This window comes from Jaculus jaculus, chromosome 16, assembly GCF_020740685.1.
Source record: "Jaculus jaculus isolate mJacJac1 chromosome 16, mJacJac1.mat.Y.cur, whole genome shotgun sequence".
NCBI classification, from domain to species: Eukaryota; Metazoa; Chordata; class Mammalia; order Rodentia; family Dipodidae; genus Jaculus; species Jaculus jaculus.
Window position 1 is genome coordinate 54,303,436 of NC_059117.1, and position 18,369 is coordinate 54,321,804.

An 18,369-nucleotide genomic window follows, 5' to 3' on the forward strand; every position below is an offset into this window, starting at 1 on the left:
AAACACATAAGTTTTGCTATCTCCAGTGCCTAACAATAAACACTTAAACTATTTATCTTTAAAAGTATTGTATTTATTAATTAATTTATGAGAGAAAGAATGAATGGGTATGCTAGGACCTACTATAACTACAAAGTCCAGATGAATGAGACACTTTTGAGTATCTGGCTTTTTGTGGGTACTGGGGAATCAAACCTGGGATGTCAGGCTTTGCAAGCAAGTGCCTTTAACCATGAAATATCTCTCCAGCCCAACCAAACTATTTTTGAAATGAATAAGCAAACCTCAAAGAATCATTCTGCTCTTCTTTCAAGTTTACAAGGCAGCAAGAGTTTTAAAAATAGCCTTTCCTTATAATTCTCATAATAGTCAAAATTATTATAAAAAATTTGAGACACGAAGTTCTTGAAGTGAGGCATTTAATTATAATTGAATGACCTTGAACATCATTGCTTCAGTACACAATAGTTTTGTACACTAGCCAAATGCTGAGAGCTGTACCTGACAGAGAACAGACCGTACCTTAGGATCACCCCTGTGCCTTGGAGCTGTCTAGCTTATGGTCTGACTCTGCGCATGGAATTGAAGTTGGACTTTGATCCTCCTCAGTCCCGAACTTCAGAAAATAATAAGAAAAATCTAAATATTTCTTAAATTACAGCCAAAATACACTCAAGTATACAGTGAAAAATAACCCAAGACCAAACATTTCATAACCACCTTATCACATAACAAGCCCAAAAGCATAACTTCTTCCTTCTAAAATATCTACTTTTAAATTAATTTTTTATTTACTTATATGCAAACAGAGAGAGAGAGAGAGAGAGATAGAGAGAGAGGGAGGAAGGGAGGGAGAGCTCACAAACTGGCACACCAGGGCCTCTTGACATTGAAAACTCCAGATTCATTCACCATTTTGTGCATCTGGCTTTATGTGGGCAAGCACCTTAACCACTGAGCAATCCTTCAGGCCAGGAGAATGTTTTAAATGTACAAATGATACAGGTCATTTTAGAAGAAAGAACAATTGCTGTCCAAATCTATAAACACAGTATTTATAGACATAATCACTTTCCTATCTACCTAATCACATCCTGAATGGTGTCCGGCCAGGAAATCTAATTCTCCAAAGATAACTGTTCAGGGAGTTGGAAAGATGGAAGATGCTTGAAAAGCCTGCTGCCCAGGTTCAATTCCCCAGCTGCCCATGTAAGCTGGATGCAAAATGTGACACAAGCTTCTGGTATTCATTTGCAGTGGAAAGAGGACCTAGTATATTCCGCACTCCATGCTAATAAGCAAAAATAATAAATAAATCAATAAATTAAAAGCAATAAATGTTCATTTACTCCTATCAGAACTCAGTAAACCATATTAAATCCTTGTTATACCATTCTCATAGATGTACTTCCAATATACCCTTAAACCAGTTGATGTTGAATTATTACAATTGATGGTTTGTGTGGACAGTAAGCTATGATAAGACATCATATGTATATATTCATAGGAAGCAGAAAATTTTGAATTTGTCTTTCTCCAAGAGTCACACATCAGGCTCTCCAAAAGACACATTTAAGTTATATGGTGAAATTTCTTTTGTTATAGGTGAGGGAATTGAGGCTCAGACAGTTGAACACGGCTATAAAAGTCTAGTGGTTGGTCAGAGCTGAGAGTGGAGGTTCACTGCTGGGTCAGCGCTCACCCCCACTGCCCTCTCCTGTAGTGTGCCCACGCTGTCTGCACGTGCTGCAAGGCACTGACAATTTCCTGTGTGTCATACCCTGGCACCAGAATTAAGGATGGGGCTAATACAGAGGCATTTCAAGCTGTGAGGTCCTTTTTTTAAAAGTTGTATTTATTTATTTATTTGCAAGCATAGAGAAATAAAGAAAAGAAAGAGAGAATAGGCACACCTCAGCCTCTAGCCACTGTTAACAAACTCGAGACACACGTGCCACTTAGTGAAGCTGGTTTTATGTGAATACTGGATTATTGAACTTGGGTTGTTAAGTTTTACAGGTAAGTGCCTTAATCACTGAGCCCCATTGGCTCCTTTTATCTTGGGAAATATACCTCTGCATGTCAGCTAGATGGCATGTCTGTGGACACAACTGACATGTTAGAAGTGAAACAGAAAACTTTCCTCATGTAACTAAATTTGTAGGTGTGAACAAACTGAATTTTCTCATCTATAGAGTCTTGGACTAGACAAGCCTTGCTAATTAATATGAATGCATGGGTCTGGAGTCTAGAAGAAATCAGATCACATCTAAAAAAAGATCTGGTGCTGACCACAGGCAATAGGCATGGTATGGATTCCAAATAAAGGAGCCAGATTTACTGCAATTCACTGAAAACTATTAGGCCCACCCAGAGCTTGCGCTGGAGGCAAATGTTTAAATCCAAGCACAATTTAGACCTAGATTCTATCTATCTATCTATCTGTCTACCTACCTACCTACCTACCTACCTATCATCTGTCTATGTATCTATGTATCTATCTGCCTATCAACTATCTATCTGTCTACCTATCATCTATCTATCTAGCTATCTACCTACCTATCATCTATCTACCTATCATCTATTATCTTTTTATCTTTGCAATCTATCATCTATTTCTCTATCATCTATATACACACATCCGTCCATTCATTCAGCATCCATATGTCTATGTATCCATCATTTTTTATTTTTTTATTTTTTTTGAGGTAAGGTCTCACTCTAGCCCAGGCTTACCTGGAATTCACTGTGTAGTCTCAGGGTGGCCTTCAACTCTCGGCGATCCTCCTACCTCTGCCTCCCAAGTGCTGGGATTAAAGGCGTGCGCCACCACGCCTGGCTTTTTTAAACTATCATCTATCTATGCATCTAACCATCTATCACCCATTTAAGTAGTAACCAGGCCCAGCTCTGCTTAGCTTCCAAGATCAGATGAGATCAGGTGCATTTAGGGTGGTCTGGCCATAGTCTGTCTGTCTATCTATCTTTCTATCTATTCATCTGTCATCTATCTATCCATCTATATCCATATACCTATCATCTTTTTTATTTATTTATCTATCCATCTATCATCTATCTATCATCTATCTATCTATCTATCTATCTATCATCTACCTATCTATCTATCATTTATCTATACTCATGTATCCATCCATCTATCCATTATCCATATAGCTATGTATCTATCATCTGTCTATGCATCTATCTATGTATCAACTATTTTATTTATTTATTTATTTATTTATTTTTTGGTTTTTCGAGGTAGGGTCTCACTCTGGTCTAGGCTGACCTGGAATTAACTCTGTAGTTTCAGGGTGGCCTTGAACTCATGGTGATCCTCCTACCTCTGCCTCCCAAGTGCTGGGATTAAAGGCGTGCGCCACCACACCTGGCTCAACTATTTTATTTTTACTATGATACTCTTGCTTTCACTCTATAGTTGTACTTAAGCCTTCACTTCATTTCCAAGAATTTAGAGTCATAGTAAGACATAAAAAATGCTTTGGGGTAGGAGAGGTAGCTTAGTGGAACCTGTAAAGCCTAAGGACCCAGGTTTGATTCCCCACTACCCATGTAAAGATGGATGCACTACGTGGGCATCTGGAGTTCATTTGTAGTGGCTAGAGTCCCTGGTGTGCACATTCTCTCTCTCTGTTTGTCTCTTTCTCTCTCAAATATACAAGGAAATAAATAATTTTAAAATGCTTTTGATAAGGAAGATAACACCATTTTTAGAAGACAGACATCAGAATACCTCCACTGCTTTGTGTAGCTCAGTGGAGAAGTGTGGGGCATTTTTAAGAACCTGGTCAGGATTCTCTTTCTTGCCTCCTGGAGCCCTCCGGCTCACCCTCATGGTGATGCCCTGGGAAGAGGCTTCTGCACGTGTCCTAGGCGAGAGCGTGAGGTTCAGGAAGCAGCACAGGCGCGCTCCAGACACATCCGGCCCACTGCTGGGAGTGCGGCCATCGCTCTCTCAGGCAGTCCCATGGACTTATCCCTGTGCAAAGGTTTGAGCTCCTTTCAAAATTTAAAGATTGATTTTCTTTAAAGTTTATTTTTTATTTTTCATTTATTTTATTAGAGACAGAGAAAGGGAGAGAAAGAGAGAGAGAATGGGTGTGCCAAGTCCTCTAACCACTGCAAACAAACACCAGATGCATGCGCCACCATGTGCATCTGGCTTACGTGGGACATAAAGAATCAAACCTTGGTCATTAGGCTTCACAGGCAAGCACCACTAAGCAATCTCTGCAGCCCTCAAGATTAATTTTTGGTGCATAAGAGAAAGATTTTCTAGTCAACTAAGAAACAGATCCTTTTGCTTAAATGTTATATTAGAAAAAATATGTCCTACAGAGGGTACAACGATAATTTTTTGAGAGTGGAGAATAATGTGGATATTGAATGGTAGAGGGTATGGACTTGAGAATTTTTATTTTATATAAATTTCCTATGGTTAACATAATTTTGAAAATGTGTTCACATACGCAATATTTCAGATTCACTGAAGGAAAATTATGGAATACTTGAAAAATAAATCTCAGGATGGAAAGATGGTTTAGTGGTTAAGGCACTTGCCTGCAAAACTAAAGGAGCCAGGTTTGATTCCCCAGACCCACATAAGCTAGATGCACAAGGTGGCACATGCGTCTGGAGTTCATTTGCAATGGCTAGAGGCCCTGGCACACCCAGTCTTTCTCTCTACCTGCCTCTTTCTTGCTCTCTCTCTCAAATTAAATAAATAAATAAATAAATATTTTTATTAAAAAAAGAAAGAAAAATCTCTCCTTAAGTTTTGTGTATCATAGGGCTTACAAATATGTTACAAATACTTGTAAATATCCAGTCTTCTCTATCAGCACAGATCCTGAAAGTGTGTTAAATATGTTGAATGTCTCATTTAAAAAATATTTTTATTTATTTGAAAGGGAAAGGGAGAAAGAGAGAGAGTATGGTTGTGCCAGGGCCTCCTGCCACTGTAAATGAACTTCAGATGCATGCACTGTCACCTTGTGGATCTGGCTCTTCGTGGGCACTGGGGAATCAATCCTGGATTGTTTGTCTTTGCAGGCCCAGTGCTTTAACCTCGGAGCCATCTCTCCAGCCCAGATGTATCATTTTGATAGTTCTATTTTTTTTTTAATAGGAGACAGGAAGGTATGTCTTTTTCCTTATTAAACTACCTCAAATGCAGATGATTGTTTCCTTCAGGCTTAAAATAATGTAGCAGTAGATCTCAGATCAGTTTCCCATCTTATCGAAACACACCCCCCCCCCAAATCCCCCATCATTTATCCCCATACTTCAGCAAACGGCCTGTTTTTTGTAAACAACTTCCATCTCTTTCAAGTTTTCTGAGGCTGAAAGTTCATCCCATCAAGTTTTGAGCACAATGCCAGGTGTTTGCAGGAAGCTTTTGACACTGGTGTCATGGATCAAAACAAAGGGAAATTGGCAGTCAGGAGGAATGTATTTACAGTTGCGTCTTCGTCCTCCTCTAATTTCTACGCACCCTTCCTTTCCAGGTGAGTCACAGAAAACACCCTTACCGACTTCCCACTTCAGAAGGCTGTTGTCCTCTCTCTCCATCTTCCCAATGACATACCAGATGCAGGCCATCCAGTGCGCCAGGAGCGCGAACATGGACATGAGCAAGGTCAGGACCACGGTGCTGTGCTGGGAGTACCGGTCCAGTTTCTGCAGGAGACGCAGAAGACGCAGCAGCCGTACTGTCTTCAGGAGATGCACAAGTGACACCTGCGGATGGGGACACATCGGCACAGCATGTCACATGGACTCAGGCATGATGGACCACCACTGTAACCAAACAACCAATGGGAATGTTCTGGAAGACAAGGATAATCATGACTTTGAACCCACGGGGCATTTCTATATTTCTTTTTTCTTGGCATATTATATCAAGAGGTAGGGGATAAGGAGAGATAGGATAAAGGATAAAAAGATAAGCAAGTTTCTTTATTTGAGAGAAAGAGGCGGGGGGGGGGAGATGTGGAGACAATGGATGTGCCAGGGCCTCCAGTCCCTGCAAAAGAACTCCAGATGCATGCTCCACCTTGTGCATCTGGCTTATGTGGGTCCTGGGGAATCGATCCTGGACCCTTAGGCTTCACAAGCAAGTGCCTTAAATGCTAAGCCATCTCTCCAGCTCATAATTATGTTTCTTTGCTCAAAAACTTACCTTTGTACATTAGCGCACATCTCATTTTTCACCTCATAATTTAAAATTTTATATATTCAGATACAAAACTAAGACATGGTATGGTATAGGGACTAAACATAAGATGTCTCTACCACTTTAGGCAAATTTTTTGTCAATATGATTTTTCTGTATATTTGTAAAGATTCCAACAAATATTCATGGATATTGAATCAAAAGCTTAGAGACTTATGATGAAGGTTAAGTGTAACTTCGGATTTCTCTCTCTGTGTTATAATTTTTTAATGAGAGACAGAGTGTGTATGTTCGAGAGAGAGAGAATATTGGTGTACCAGGGCTTCCAGCCACTGCAATCAAACTCCATATGCATGTGTCACCTTATACACATGTGCAAGACCTTTTCCGTTTGAGTCACCTTGTGGTCTAGCTTACGTGGGATCTGGAGAACTTAACATGGGGCCTTAGGCTTTGCAGGCAAGTGTCTTAACTGCTAAGCCATCTCTGCAGTCCTGTTTCTGTGTGTTGTATTGTAAGTTTATTTTTTATTTTAATACTTTTTGGGGCTAGTTCTCCTGGACCCTAGGCTGGCTTCAAAAGATTTACTTCTTAAATGGAGTTGACCTATAAATTGAATAAGTTCCTCTCATAGTTATTTCTTTCTTTCTCACTCTTTCAAATAAATAAATAAATAAATAAACAAATAAACAAATAAATAAAATATTTTAAAAGGCTGGCATGCATTCTCTATAATCTTTATTGATGTAAGACACTCAGCAAAGCATTAGCTAGACAGGCGTCCTTTTTAGGTAGTCCCAATCCACAGGAACTTTTAATGCCCATTTAAACTTTATTTTGATATTAACGTCCTCAAAGCAAATGCTTAACTGGTAAGAGACAGAACTGGTCAATACTGCTGCCTTCCCCAGCCCACCACATTTTATATGTGTCATCTGTGATTTGTCTCTCACTGTGACACATACAATAGGTTTCAGCTGGTGAATGTGTAAACTGTATTTAAAACCATTTCCAGGCTGGAGGGATTGCTTAGCAGTTAAGGCACCTGCCTGCAAAGCTAAAGGACCCAGGTTCAATTCCCCAGGACCCATGTAAGCCAGATGCACAAGGCAGCACATGTGTCTGGAGTTCGTTTGCAATGGGTGAAGGCCCCAGTGCACCCATTCTCCTTCTCTCTCTCTCCCACTTTATCTCTCTTAAATAAATAAATAAATAATATCTAAAACCATTTCCAAGAGCAATGACCAAAGGCTAAGATAAAGCACACATCATATTGTGGAATGGTTGTGACACACTTTGACTGCCATCTATGGAGATATTTGAAATCTGAAAAATGAACATATTACTTATTTGTTTCTATGTCTAAGGGTTTCTGATAGAACATTCTTCCTAAGTTTGTTATAATGCATGTTTCCCTGGAATGAAAACATCTAGAATAACTTTTTCTGTTCAAATACGATATTTTAGTAACTTGTTTAAGGATAATAAATTTAAGTGCTTCTTTTAAAAGTGTTCAGTCTGTTGGCTACAGGAATAGCTTAGTGGTTAAGGCACTTGCCTGCAAAGCCTAGGACCCAGGTTCAATTCCCTAGTATCTACAAAAGCCAGATGCACAAGGTGGCGCATGTGTCTGGAGTTCAGTTGCAATGGCTGAAGTTCCTGGCACATCCATTGTCTTTATCTATCTGTCTTTCTCTTTCTCTAAATAAGTAAGCAAAATAGTTTTAAAAAATGATCAGTCTGGTGAGGAGGAGAAAGTGTCAGTGATGAGGAAGATTTCTTTCTTCCTCATCTTTTGAATAACCTTGCATCTTTTTAAAATCTTTTTGTTGTTGTTTTGTTTTGCTTTGTTTTTCAAGGTAGGGTCTCACACTAGTCTAGGCTGACCTAGAATTCACTATGTAGTCTCAGAGTAGCCTCGAACTCACAGTGACCCTCCTGCCTCTGCCTCTGGAGTGCTAGGATTAAAGGTGTGTGCCACCATGCCTGACTAAGTCTTTTTTAAAAAGAATTCTTACTGCATTTTATTTATTTGTGTGTGTGTGTGTGTGTGTGTGTGTGAGAGAGAGAGAGAGAGAGAGAGAGAGAGAGAGAGAATTGGTGTGCCAGGGCCTCCAGCAACTGCAAACCAACCCCAGGTACATGTGCCACCCCACCTTGTAAATCTGGACTATGTAAGTCCTGGGGAATTGAACTGAGACCCTTTGGCTTTGTAGGCAGATGCCTTATCCACTAGGCCATCTCTCCAGCCCCTTCCATCTTTCAAAAAGTATTTATGCATGATTCAATGACAGTAATGAAAAGTTGGGAGGAGAAAGGGAAGTATTTAATATTCATCAAATTATGAGAAGGGGACTTATAAAAATTAAATTTATGGAATGGTAACATTAATGATATGTGAACATATGCTAAATATTTATTTTATATACATATTATATGACATATAATTTTCATTTTTAAGAAGAACTGTATTTATTTTTTGAGAGAGAGAGAGAGACATAGAGTGTGAGTATGGGCATGCCAGGGCCTCCTACTGTTACAAAGAAACTCCAGATACATGTACCACTTTGTGCATTTGACTTTATGTGGGCAGGAATTTGAACCCAGGCCATCAGGCTTTACAAGCAAGTCCCTTTAACCACTGATCCATTTTCCCAGCCCTACATATCTATAATTTAAAATTATCATATTTGTTTAGTGCTCAAAGGAAATGGAAACTGAACATTTTATTAATATTTAGGAGTACAGCAAATTAATTTGAAACTGAATTTTATTAAATGGCATTTATTTAACAGTTTTTCTAGAGAATTCATATACTTAAAAACCATTTTATGAAGTGTGTACTCCTTGTAGATTATTTTGAAGCCTTGCAAAAGCCTTGTTTGAAGTTATTACACTTTCATGACAGTAGTTATCTAGTCAAATTCAGTCTTAAAAAGCACTTTAGAAGGTAGATAACAATTCATGGCTGTAATGATTGATATCTAGCAGATTTCTTCTGTAGCTTTCCTTTCAGTTCTGTATCTTTTAACAAGGCTGACACTGTCAACCTCTCAACTAAAAAAGAAAGAAAGAAAAAGAAGAACAGTATTGTATAGGCAATTAACAAATGCACAGATCTGTACTAAACAGTTAGCATTGTTCATCTTGAATCAGTAATTTCTATATTTGAAACTGATCATTTTTCAACTCTTGAAATCTAGGTCTTTAAAATCTTAATAAAAGATCTGATTCATATAGGGGGATTATCAACTGACAAAAATGCTTATCTAATTTGCACTAATATTTAGTGCATTTTTATAGGCTGAAGTTGTTTAGCAGAAAATTTCATTAATCCAAAAATGGTGCTCCAAAAGTCTCTGTCACAAGGAATTATTTGATACTTTTAAGAATAGCATACAATTCAACTTAATAAGGAGAGTTAAAAGGGGATGAAGAAAATATGGGGTCTTTTGCTAATTGAAATATGTGTGTGTATGTGTGTGTGTGTAGTTTATTTTCAGGCAGAGAGAATTAGAAGAGAGAGAGAGAAAGCTGGGCGTGGTGGCGCACGCCTTTAATCCCAGCACTCGGGAGGCAGAGGTAGGAGGATCGCCGTGAGTTCGAGGCCACCCTGAGACTACATTCCAGGTCAGCCTGAGCCAAAGTGAGACCCTACCTTGAAAAACAAAAAAAAAAAAAAAAAAAAAAAAAAAAAAGAAGAAGAAGAAGAAGAAGAGAGAGAGAGAGAGACAGACAGACAGACAGACAGACAGAGAGTACAGGTACACAAGGGCCTCCAGCCATTGCAAATGAACTCTAGATGCATGTGTGCATGTTCCAATTTGTACATCTGGCTGTATGTGGGTACTGGGTGTTGAACTCAGGTTTTTAGGCTCTGTAGCCAAGTGACTTAATCATGGAGACATCTCTCCAGCCCAGTTTTAATAATACTGGTAGTTATAATTTACTCAGTGCACTCTTTGCATAGACATTGGTCTAAGCGGTTATCGTGTGTTATTTCCTCAATGGTCAATGCATAGATGGCACAGTTGTGAGGAGAGAGGAGGATAGGAGGTTTAGAGGAAGAAAGAGGAGGAAGTACCAGTATGAATGCAAATCCAGGAATGTCAAGTTTTAGACTGGATTTTACGCCTTTCCGGTTGAATTCTCTCATTTTACCTCTGGTATCCTGCTTTACCTCCATCAGCCTGTGATTGGTTTTGGCCAATGACCAATAAAATACTCAAGATGAAGAAAAAGACCATAGAAGAAACTCAGCCAGGCCTGGTGGTGCATGCCTTTAATCCCAGCACTCGGGAGGAAGAGGTAGGAAGATTGCCATGAGTTCGAGGCCACCCTGAGACTGTGCGTCTGGCTCAGATGGGACATGGGGAGTCAAACATAAGTCCTCAGCTTCACAGGCAAGCACCTTAACCCCTAAGGCAACTCTCCAACCCAATCCAGGCTTTTTGTATCTATGCTAGTTCTGAAATAAGATGTCAGAAGGAAGGAGCTTCCTCAAGTGGAGAATCAACACATTCTTAATCTCTTAATTAAAAGGGGCACAAAAATCCAGGAATCACATATTGCCAAAACAATTTAACACCTGAACATGCAAAAAGAAAACACAGCAATATAACCCATCTTAAAGACAAACACAAAGCCAGCCTCTACTCACCACCGTGACATTGAACGCATATAGGAGGTCAAAGGGCAGGGCAGCAATTAAATCAATGATGAACCAGGTTGTGACGTAGTGGATGCAAATTGATCTCGCTTCAAAAATAACTTGGCCAGACTTGCTCACGTAAGTTGTTCGGAAATTTAAAATAATATCTGCTTGGGAAAACATATAAGAAGGAAAAGAAAGAAAGGATGAATACCCAAGGAGAGAAAGAAGAAAGGAAGGGAGGAATCCAGGGAGGCAAACAAGCAGGAAAGGGGGGGAAGGAAGAAAGTGTATAAAATTAAACAAAATTAGATAAAAGTAATTTTTCACATATTTCAATTGGTTAACGACCCAAACATTATCTTTGATAGATCTAATTTTTAGTCTAGTTGAGTTCATTTATTTTGCAAACAGAGAGAGGGAGAGACAGAATGGACATGCCCGAACCTCTAGCCACTGCAAATGAACTCCAGACACATGTGCCACTTTTTGCAGCTGGCTTTACTGAGGAACCAAACCTGTGTACTTAGGCTTTGCAGGCAAGCACCTTAACTGCTGAGCCATCTCTCCAGCCCCAACAGATCTAATTTAATTTAATTAAGAGATAGTAAAGATGGATAAGGAAAACTTGTGGCCCTGTGCTAAGATGATTGAGCAATTATAATAACAATAACAATAAAGTTTACTAAATTCTCACTGGGTCCACACATTGCTCCAAGAGCTTGTGTGTTCTTTGTCTTTAATGTTCAGGAACCCCTCAAAGTGGTATGTTCTACTCTCAAGTTAAAGAGGTAGAAACTTAGTCTCAGGGCAATATAGTCATCCAAGATCATTTTGGCCAACAGAGGTAATTGTATAAAACTACTTAGTTTCATGTCTAACATCTTACTTATTGCTGCATGCATATGAAATTTCATCTATGACTTGAAACCACTTCTATTAACAAAACACAAGGAGTTTCTCATATGGATCTATAGCTTAAATTTCTCTTCCATCCCCTTCCTATACTTTATGTAATAATTTTCAAACTGTCCCTATGTCATTTTTTTCATTACATATTGATTGAGCATCTAACAATGGGTGAGGTCCTTATAATTGCTGGGCAAATGACAAAGCCTCAGCAATGACATGGATCATCCTAAACTTAAAATCCTGCTGCATTAAGAATAAACATCTAAGGGCTGGAGTGATGGCTCAGTGGCTAAGGCACTTGCCTGGGAAGCCTAAGAACCTAGGTTCGATTCCCCAGTACCCACATGGTGGTTCATGCATCTGGAGTTTGTAGTGGCTGGAGGCCCTGGTGTGCCCATTTTCTTTCTGTCTGCCCCTTCCTCTCTTTCTTAAATAAATAAATAAGATATTAAAGAAAAGAACAAACATCTGCAACAGATATCCGAGTTTCCTGGGTTAAATAGCATTAAGATAGTTATTTGAGTTTGTTTGGAGTGCTAACAGCTCACAGGGAATTTCAGGAGGAGGAAGAGAATACAGGTGATTTTGAGTGGCCAACTGTAATGGAAGGAAATTTCTCCATTGAAATTTTTTTATTCTGGGACAATATCATGCTCAGTTTTTCAAGGCTCAAAGGAGGACATTTGCAAAGTCAGTATCTCCGTTACTGAGATGATAACTCAAGGAGTCTCAAAACCAATGCTAAGCTCTGAGTCATGCAATTATCCTGTGAATTGGGTTACTTTGTGCAGCCAATTTCAATCATTGAAAGCAAGAACAGTGTTGTATTGGGTGAAGAACTTATTGAATCATGATCCTGGTGACTTACTCATGATGTCTCTATTTCACTTTTATTTTTTTCGAGGTTAGGGTCTCACTCTAGTCCAGGCTGGTCTGAAATTTACTCTGGAGTCTCAGGGTGGCCTTGAACTCACAGTGATCCTCCTACCTCTGCCTCCTGAGTGCTGGCATTAAAGGCGTGTGCCACCACACCCGGCTTCTATTTCACTTTTGTGTTTTCACTGTGCTCACATTGTGGAAGGTGGAATTCTCACATGTTTCCATGACTCTGACCCTCACATGATCTTCTCTTTCCTTCTTCTTCTTTTTTTTTTTAAATACTTTATTTATTTGTGTGTGTTTGAGAGAGAAAGGGGCAGATAGAGAGAAAGAGAATGGACATGCCAGGTGCTCCAGCTACTGCCAACAAACTCCAGGAGCATGCCCTATCTTGTGTAACTGGTTTACATGGGTGCTGGGGAATTGAACCTGGGTCCTTAGGCTTCATAAGCAAGTACCTTAAGCACTAAACCATCCCTCCAGCCCTGATCTTTCCTTCTGAGGATGGAACAAGTTAAGACATTGTCTATGGTCAGGTTACATTTTATGACAAAAGGGAGATGTTACTGAGTGGTCTACCCAGGCAAGGCTTTGAAAAAAGAAAGTTTTCTTCAGCTGGTGACAAGGGATGAGAAGACATTGACAAGGAAATGGTTCAGCACACAGAGAAGAGCATGCGCCAGGGGGAGGCAGGTGACCTCCTGGTGATCTGAGGAAGCAACAGATTGACATCTAGGAAGGAAACGTTGGGCTGGAGAGATTGCTCAGAAGTTAAGGCGCTCACCTGGGAAACCTAAGGACCCAGGTTCATGTCATCATGGTGGACTCCCTCTCTATATCTATCTATCTAATCTAATCTAATCTAATCTAATCTAATATAAATATAAAACATATATATATATACATACATACAATGGATGCCTTCAACAATATCAGCACATTGACCCATCTAGAAATGAAGATGCTTCAACACCTGTCCTAATGCCTTGTATTATTTAGGAAGTCTACCTTTGTTATTCTTGGTAATGATGAGCTCTCGGGTTTCTGTTTGTTTTATTCTTATTTTCATTTTCAGATAGGGCCTCAATATGCAGTCCAGGCTGACTTCAAACTTATGATTCTGCTGCCTCAGCTTCCTAAGTGCTGGGATTGCAAGCTTGTGTCCGTCACTCTGCCCTGCTCCCTTTTCTTGAGAACACATTAGTTGGACCTGTCCATAATTGTGAAGTTCCCACTTTCTTGAAATTTATTTATTTGAGGCAGAGAGAAAGAGCAAGGGGTGGGGGAGAGCGCATGGATGCTCTAGGGCCTTGGGCACTGGAAACAAACTTCAGAGCCATGTGCCACTTTGTATATATGGCTTTACATGAGTACTGGAAAATTGAACCTGTGTAGTCAGGGTTTGCAAGCAAGTGCCTTTAACCACTGAACTATCTGTCCAAATCCTGGTTCTAGTTTTGTCCTCAACAGGGTACACTTTCCTCTCCTACCTAACGGTTTTGAAATATTCACATTAGTCCTCAGGTTCGTCTCTCAGTCCCTTTGAGCACCTCCACGTCTTTCAGTCTTTCAACTGTCCCTAATGGACGTGGGCTGGCTTCTCCTTAACAGAACATAAAATATGTTTTGATCTCTAATTTGGTGGGTTTCAGTGTGGGATTTAGCATTCTTCCTCCGTTCTTCCACCCCTTCCTCTTTTTCTTTTATTCATTTTACATTGTGAGGCACTTCAGTGTGTGTGTGTGTGTGTGTGTGTGTGTGTGTGTGTGTGTGTGGCCATACACTCCACCTGTGGAGTTGGGGAATGTCTGGACCAAAACCCTGGGCATCCTGCTGCAGCACTCCCCTGCCTGTGTTTACTGACTTCAGGGCTTGTGGGGTTACAAGTGATGATTGGGTCTCTACTCTGTGGGACTGGGGCTATAGGTGTAGGTGTTTATGTGGCCACACTAGGTGTTTACCAGGCATCTAGAGATTTGAACTCTGGTGGTCTCAGGGCCCCTTAGGTTCTCAAGCTTGCGCAGGATGAACATTTAACATCTCAACCATCTCTCCAGTCCTGCCATCATCATCATCATGATCATCATCCTCCTCCTCATCATTTTGGTTTCTTCAAGATAGGGTATCCTGGAAGCCCAGGCTGATCTCAAACTTACTATGTCGTCACAGTGATCCCCCTTACCTCAGCTTCCTAAGTGCTGGGATTTAAAGGCATGCACCACCATGCATGGCTTCTTTAGTTTTTACGTGTGAAGAAATGCTTAATATTTTAACACATTGAAGAAGAAAGATCGGTTGTATTTGATGACTGTCTTCTTAGAATATAGGTATCAGGAGTTAAAATTAACATCCCCAAATGGCCTGTCCCATGGACCATTAGCAAATGTGTATTCCCACTGGCGGTGTTTTTAGAGTCCATGGCACTCCAGAGTCTTACCAATAGCCAGTGTTACCAGGATTAACATTTCTTTTCATGTAACCAATTTCTTTTCCTTTTTCTTTTTAAAATTTTTGAGGTAGGGTCTCACTCTAGCCCAGGCTGACCTGGAATTCACTATGTAGTCTCAGGGTGGCCTCGAACTCACAACGATCCTCCTACCTCTGCCTCCCGAGTGCTGGGTTTAAAGGCGTGCGCCACCACAACCCGCTTCTTTTCTTTTTAACAATTAGTTGGAAATGTAATTCTTCGAGTAAATGCATTTGGGATGGATTTTAATATGTCTAGGAATTTAGCTTCAGTAAATTAAGAAATATATGGAAATATCACTCTTTCATTTCTATTTAAGAAAGTAAAGTTTTGCTAACTTAGAACAGCATAGTTGTTCCTCATGTATTGCTCCCACTACACTGCTGGAGTTCCTGGAAGAACATAGGTATAAATATTTCTTTCTGTTTTTTGGTGTATTAAGGTCATATGTAGATATTGTTATTGAGGACCTGTGTTTTTAATCTGCATGGATTCCTTGTGACTCAAAGAAAAGAAAGGCATCTATGATAAATATGTCTTTATCTATAGCCATGGGCTTTCATATTTCTCTTATTATGTGATGTCATAGATTAGAACGCTCTGATTTTGCTGTTGGGTCAACAGAGACAATGTAAGTTCCCACGAGAACTCTGCTGAAGTCACTCATTACACATAAGTAGTCACTTGTATCACACTGATCTTATACACTGCTGCCATTTTACTTTATATGACTACTGCATCAAAAGATTTCTGGGCTGGAGAGATGGCTCAGCAGTTAAGGTGCTTGCCTACCCAGCCTAACAATACAGGTTCAAGTCCCCAGTACCCATGTCAGATGCAAAACAGTAGTGCATGAAGTTGTTTGAAGCTGCTAGAAGCCCTGACATGCCCATTCTCTCCCACCCCCCCTCTCTCTATCTCATTTTCTTTCTCCTTGCAAAGAAAGAACAAAAGAAAGAGAGAAAGAAAGAAAAAATATTTCCATATAACATGCACAAAAGCACCTGCTTGAGCTCTATAAATCATTCCATTTTTCAGTAATGTAGAACTTCAAATTAGATATTGGACTTTAATAAAAATACTTTTAGGATTAACCAAAACCTAATGAAAGGCCCTAATTTAGGCTCAGTTTTACTTAATTACAAAATGTTTTGGCATATTTATGAGTAAATGAAGCCCATTAGTTTCATATGAGGAATATATACATTATCAAAGTAATGAAGTTTAGAGTTAATGAAGGCAGAGACAAATAATAAAAATGTGTTAACATAATTAATGTTCACTTCATTAAGTGCTCCCACACATACACTCATTAAAAAGAAGTATTTTGGTTTAAATAATATCTTATCATTAAGTAGTTTTTACACCATTTTTATTTTTTTTATTTGTGAGAGAGAAAGAAACAGATGCACAGAGAGGGAGAATGGGCACACCAGTGCCTCTAGCCACTGCAAATAAACTCCAGACACATGTGCCACCTTGTGCATCTGGCTTACATGGGTACTGGGGAATCAAACCTGGGTCTTTAGGCTTCATAGGCAAGTGATTTAACCACTAAACCATCTCTCCGGCCCAATTTTTACATCTTAATTGAGAATTCATGTTGTAACATGAACACCCAAGTCTAACCAGCTGATGGGAGGAAAGTTTTATTTTGGCTTTCAGTCTCATGGGGAAGCTTCATGATGGAGGGGAAGCATGGCAGGAGCAGAGGCTGGACGTCACCTCCACCACAGCAGGTGGACAACAGCAGCAGCGGTACAGTGAGCTGAACACTGGCAAGGGGGAGTTGGCTATAACATCCCTAAGCCCACCCCCAGCAAGACAACTCCTCCTGCTAGGCTCCACCTCCCACATTGTCACCAGCCTGGGACCAAGCATTCAGAACCATGGGTCTATGGGGGACGTATGATTGAAGCCACCACAACAGTCATGTCCATAGTTGAGCAAATAGCATCCCTAGTGTTTATGTGTGGTAGTGTTCAGTGCTATTTACAAGACATCATGGGTCCCTCTGGTGTGCCCCTGTCACCTGGGTCAGGCACCACTGAGAGGAGGAGGAGTGTGGCACTTCTATGAAAAGATGTGGGCACTAATGCACCACTCCTCAGGCTTCCTTCTACCCACCATGATGATGATGGACGCACGGGACAAGATGAGTTTGCCCATCCCAGTGCCCGAGCATCTCCACTGGGGAGGCCACAGCTGACCCCCATGGAAGAGTGTCCTCAAGTGAAGCATGACCCTTGGACTCATAGTCCACTAATGTTGCTCGTTTTCATAGCAAGCTGTAGCTTATTCTGACTGCAAGTGGATCTGCAGCACAGTGGCTAAGTGTAGATTCAGAAGACAGGATCCCTGGGTTGTGGACCATCGGCCAAGGGTCAGTTGCTGCCCCGACTGTGATGTAATTATGACTGCTTGATAGACTTCCTTGATTGCCTAGCTTATTCATACTATTAGCTTTATTTCAACTTTACACATAGTATTATGTTAAAATGCAAATAAAATGTTAAAAATTTATTAAGTAAGTACTTTGTGACAAGGGAGTTAATGTCTTTAGGTGTGTTAACTCTTTATTTCATTTCATTTTTTTGTTTCAGAGAGACAAAAAGAAGCAGATAGAGAACATGGGTGTACAGGGCCTCTAGCTACTGCAAACTCCAGATGCCTGTACCACTTTGTGCATCTGGCTTACATGGGTACTGGGGAATTGAACCTGGATCCTTAGGCTTCGCAGGCAAATGCCTTAATCACTGAGCCATCTCTCCAGCCCTGTGTTGACTTTTTTTAACCCTCATAAGTCACTGAAAAGTAGTCAATCTGTCCCTTTCACAATATGTTACAAATTCAGAAAATTAATTTGCCAAAAGTTATTCAACAGAAAATGACAAAGCTGGGATTTATACTTTGCCTTGTCTGGATGCTGACACTAACATGTATCTTTATTCTAATTATTTCCTTCTTTCAAACCTAGAAGGGAATTCTTCAGTGGATTATTTTGGTATAATTTAGATGCCTTAGAATCATAAAAATAACATTTGGCGTTTGAACTACTGATTGCCACATACACAATTGTTCAACATGTTTTAAATATATCTTAAGAAAAGCATAGATGAACTGGAGAGATGACTCAGTGGTTAAGGCACTTGTCTGCAAAGCCTAATGATACAGGTTCAATTCCCCAGTATTCACATAAGTCAGATGCACAAAGTGGCACATGTATCTGAAGTTCATCTGCAGTAGCTGGAGATCCTGGTGTAC

General features: G+C 40.0%; 1 protein-coding gene across 1 annotated transcript in view; it reads right to left on the reverse strand.

Moving 5' to 3' along the window:
* Positions 1-18,369, reverse strand: part of Kcnh8 (potassium voltage-gated channel subfamily H member 8) — a 432,454-nt gene that overhangs the window by 137,132 nt on the left and 276,953 nt on the right. Inside the window, exons 6-7 of the mRNA XM_045135950.1 lie at positions 10,857-11,014; positions 5,553-5,760 (exon numbers count right to left, since the gene is read on the reverse strand). Coding sequence (XP_044991885.1) covers positions 5,553-5,760; positions 10,857-11,014 — 366 coding nt within the window. The remainder of the gene's footprint in view (positions 1-5,552; positions 5,761-10,856; positions 11,015-18,369) is intronic.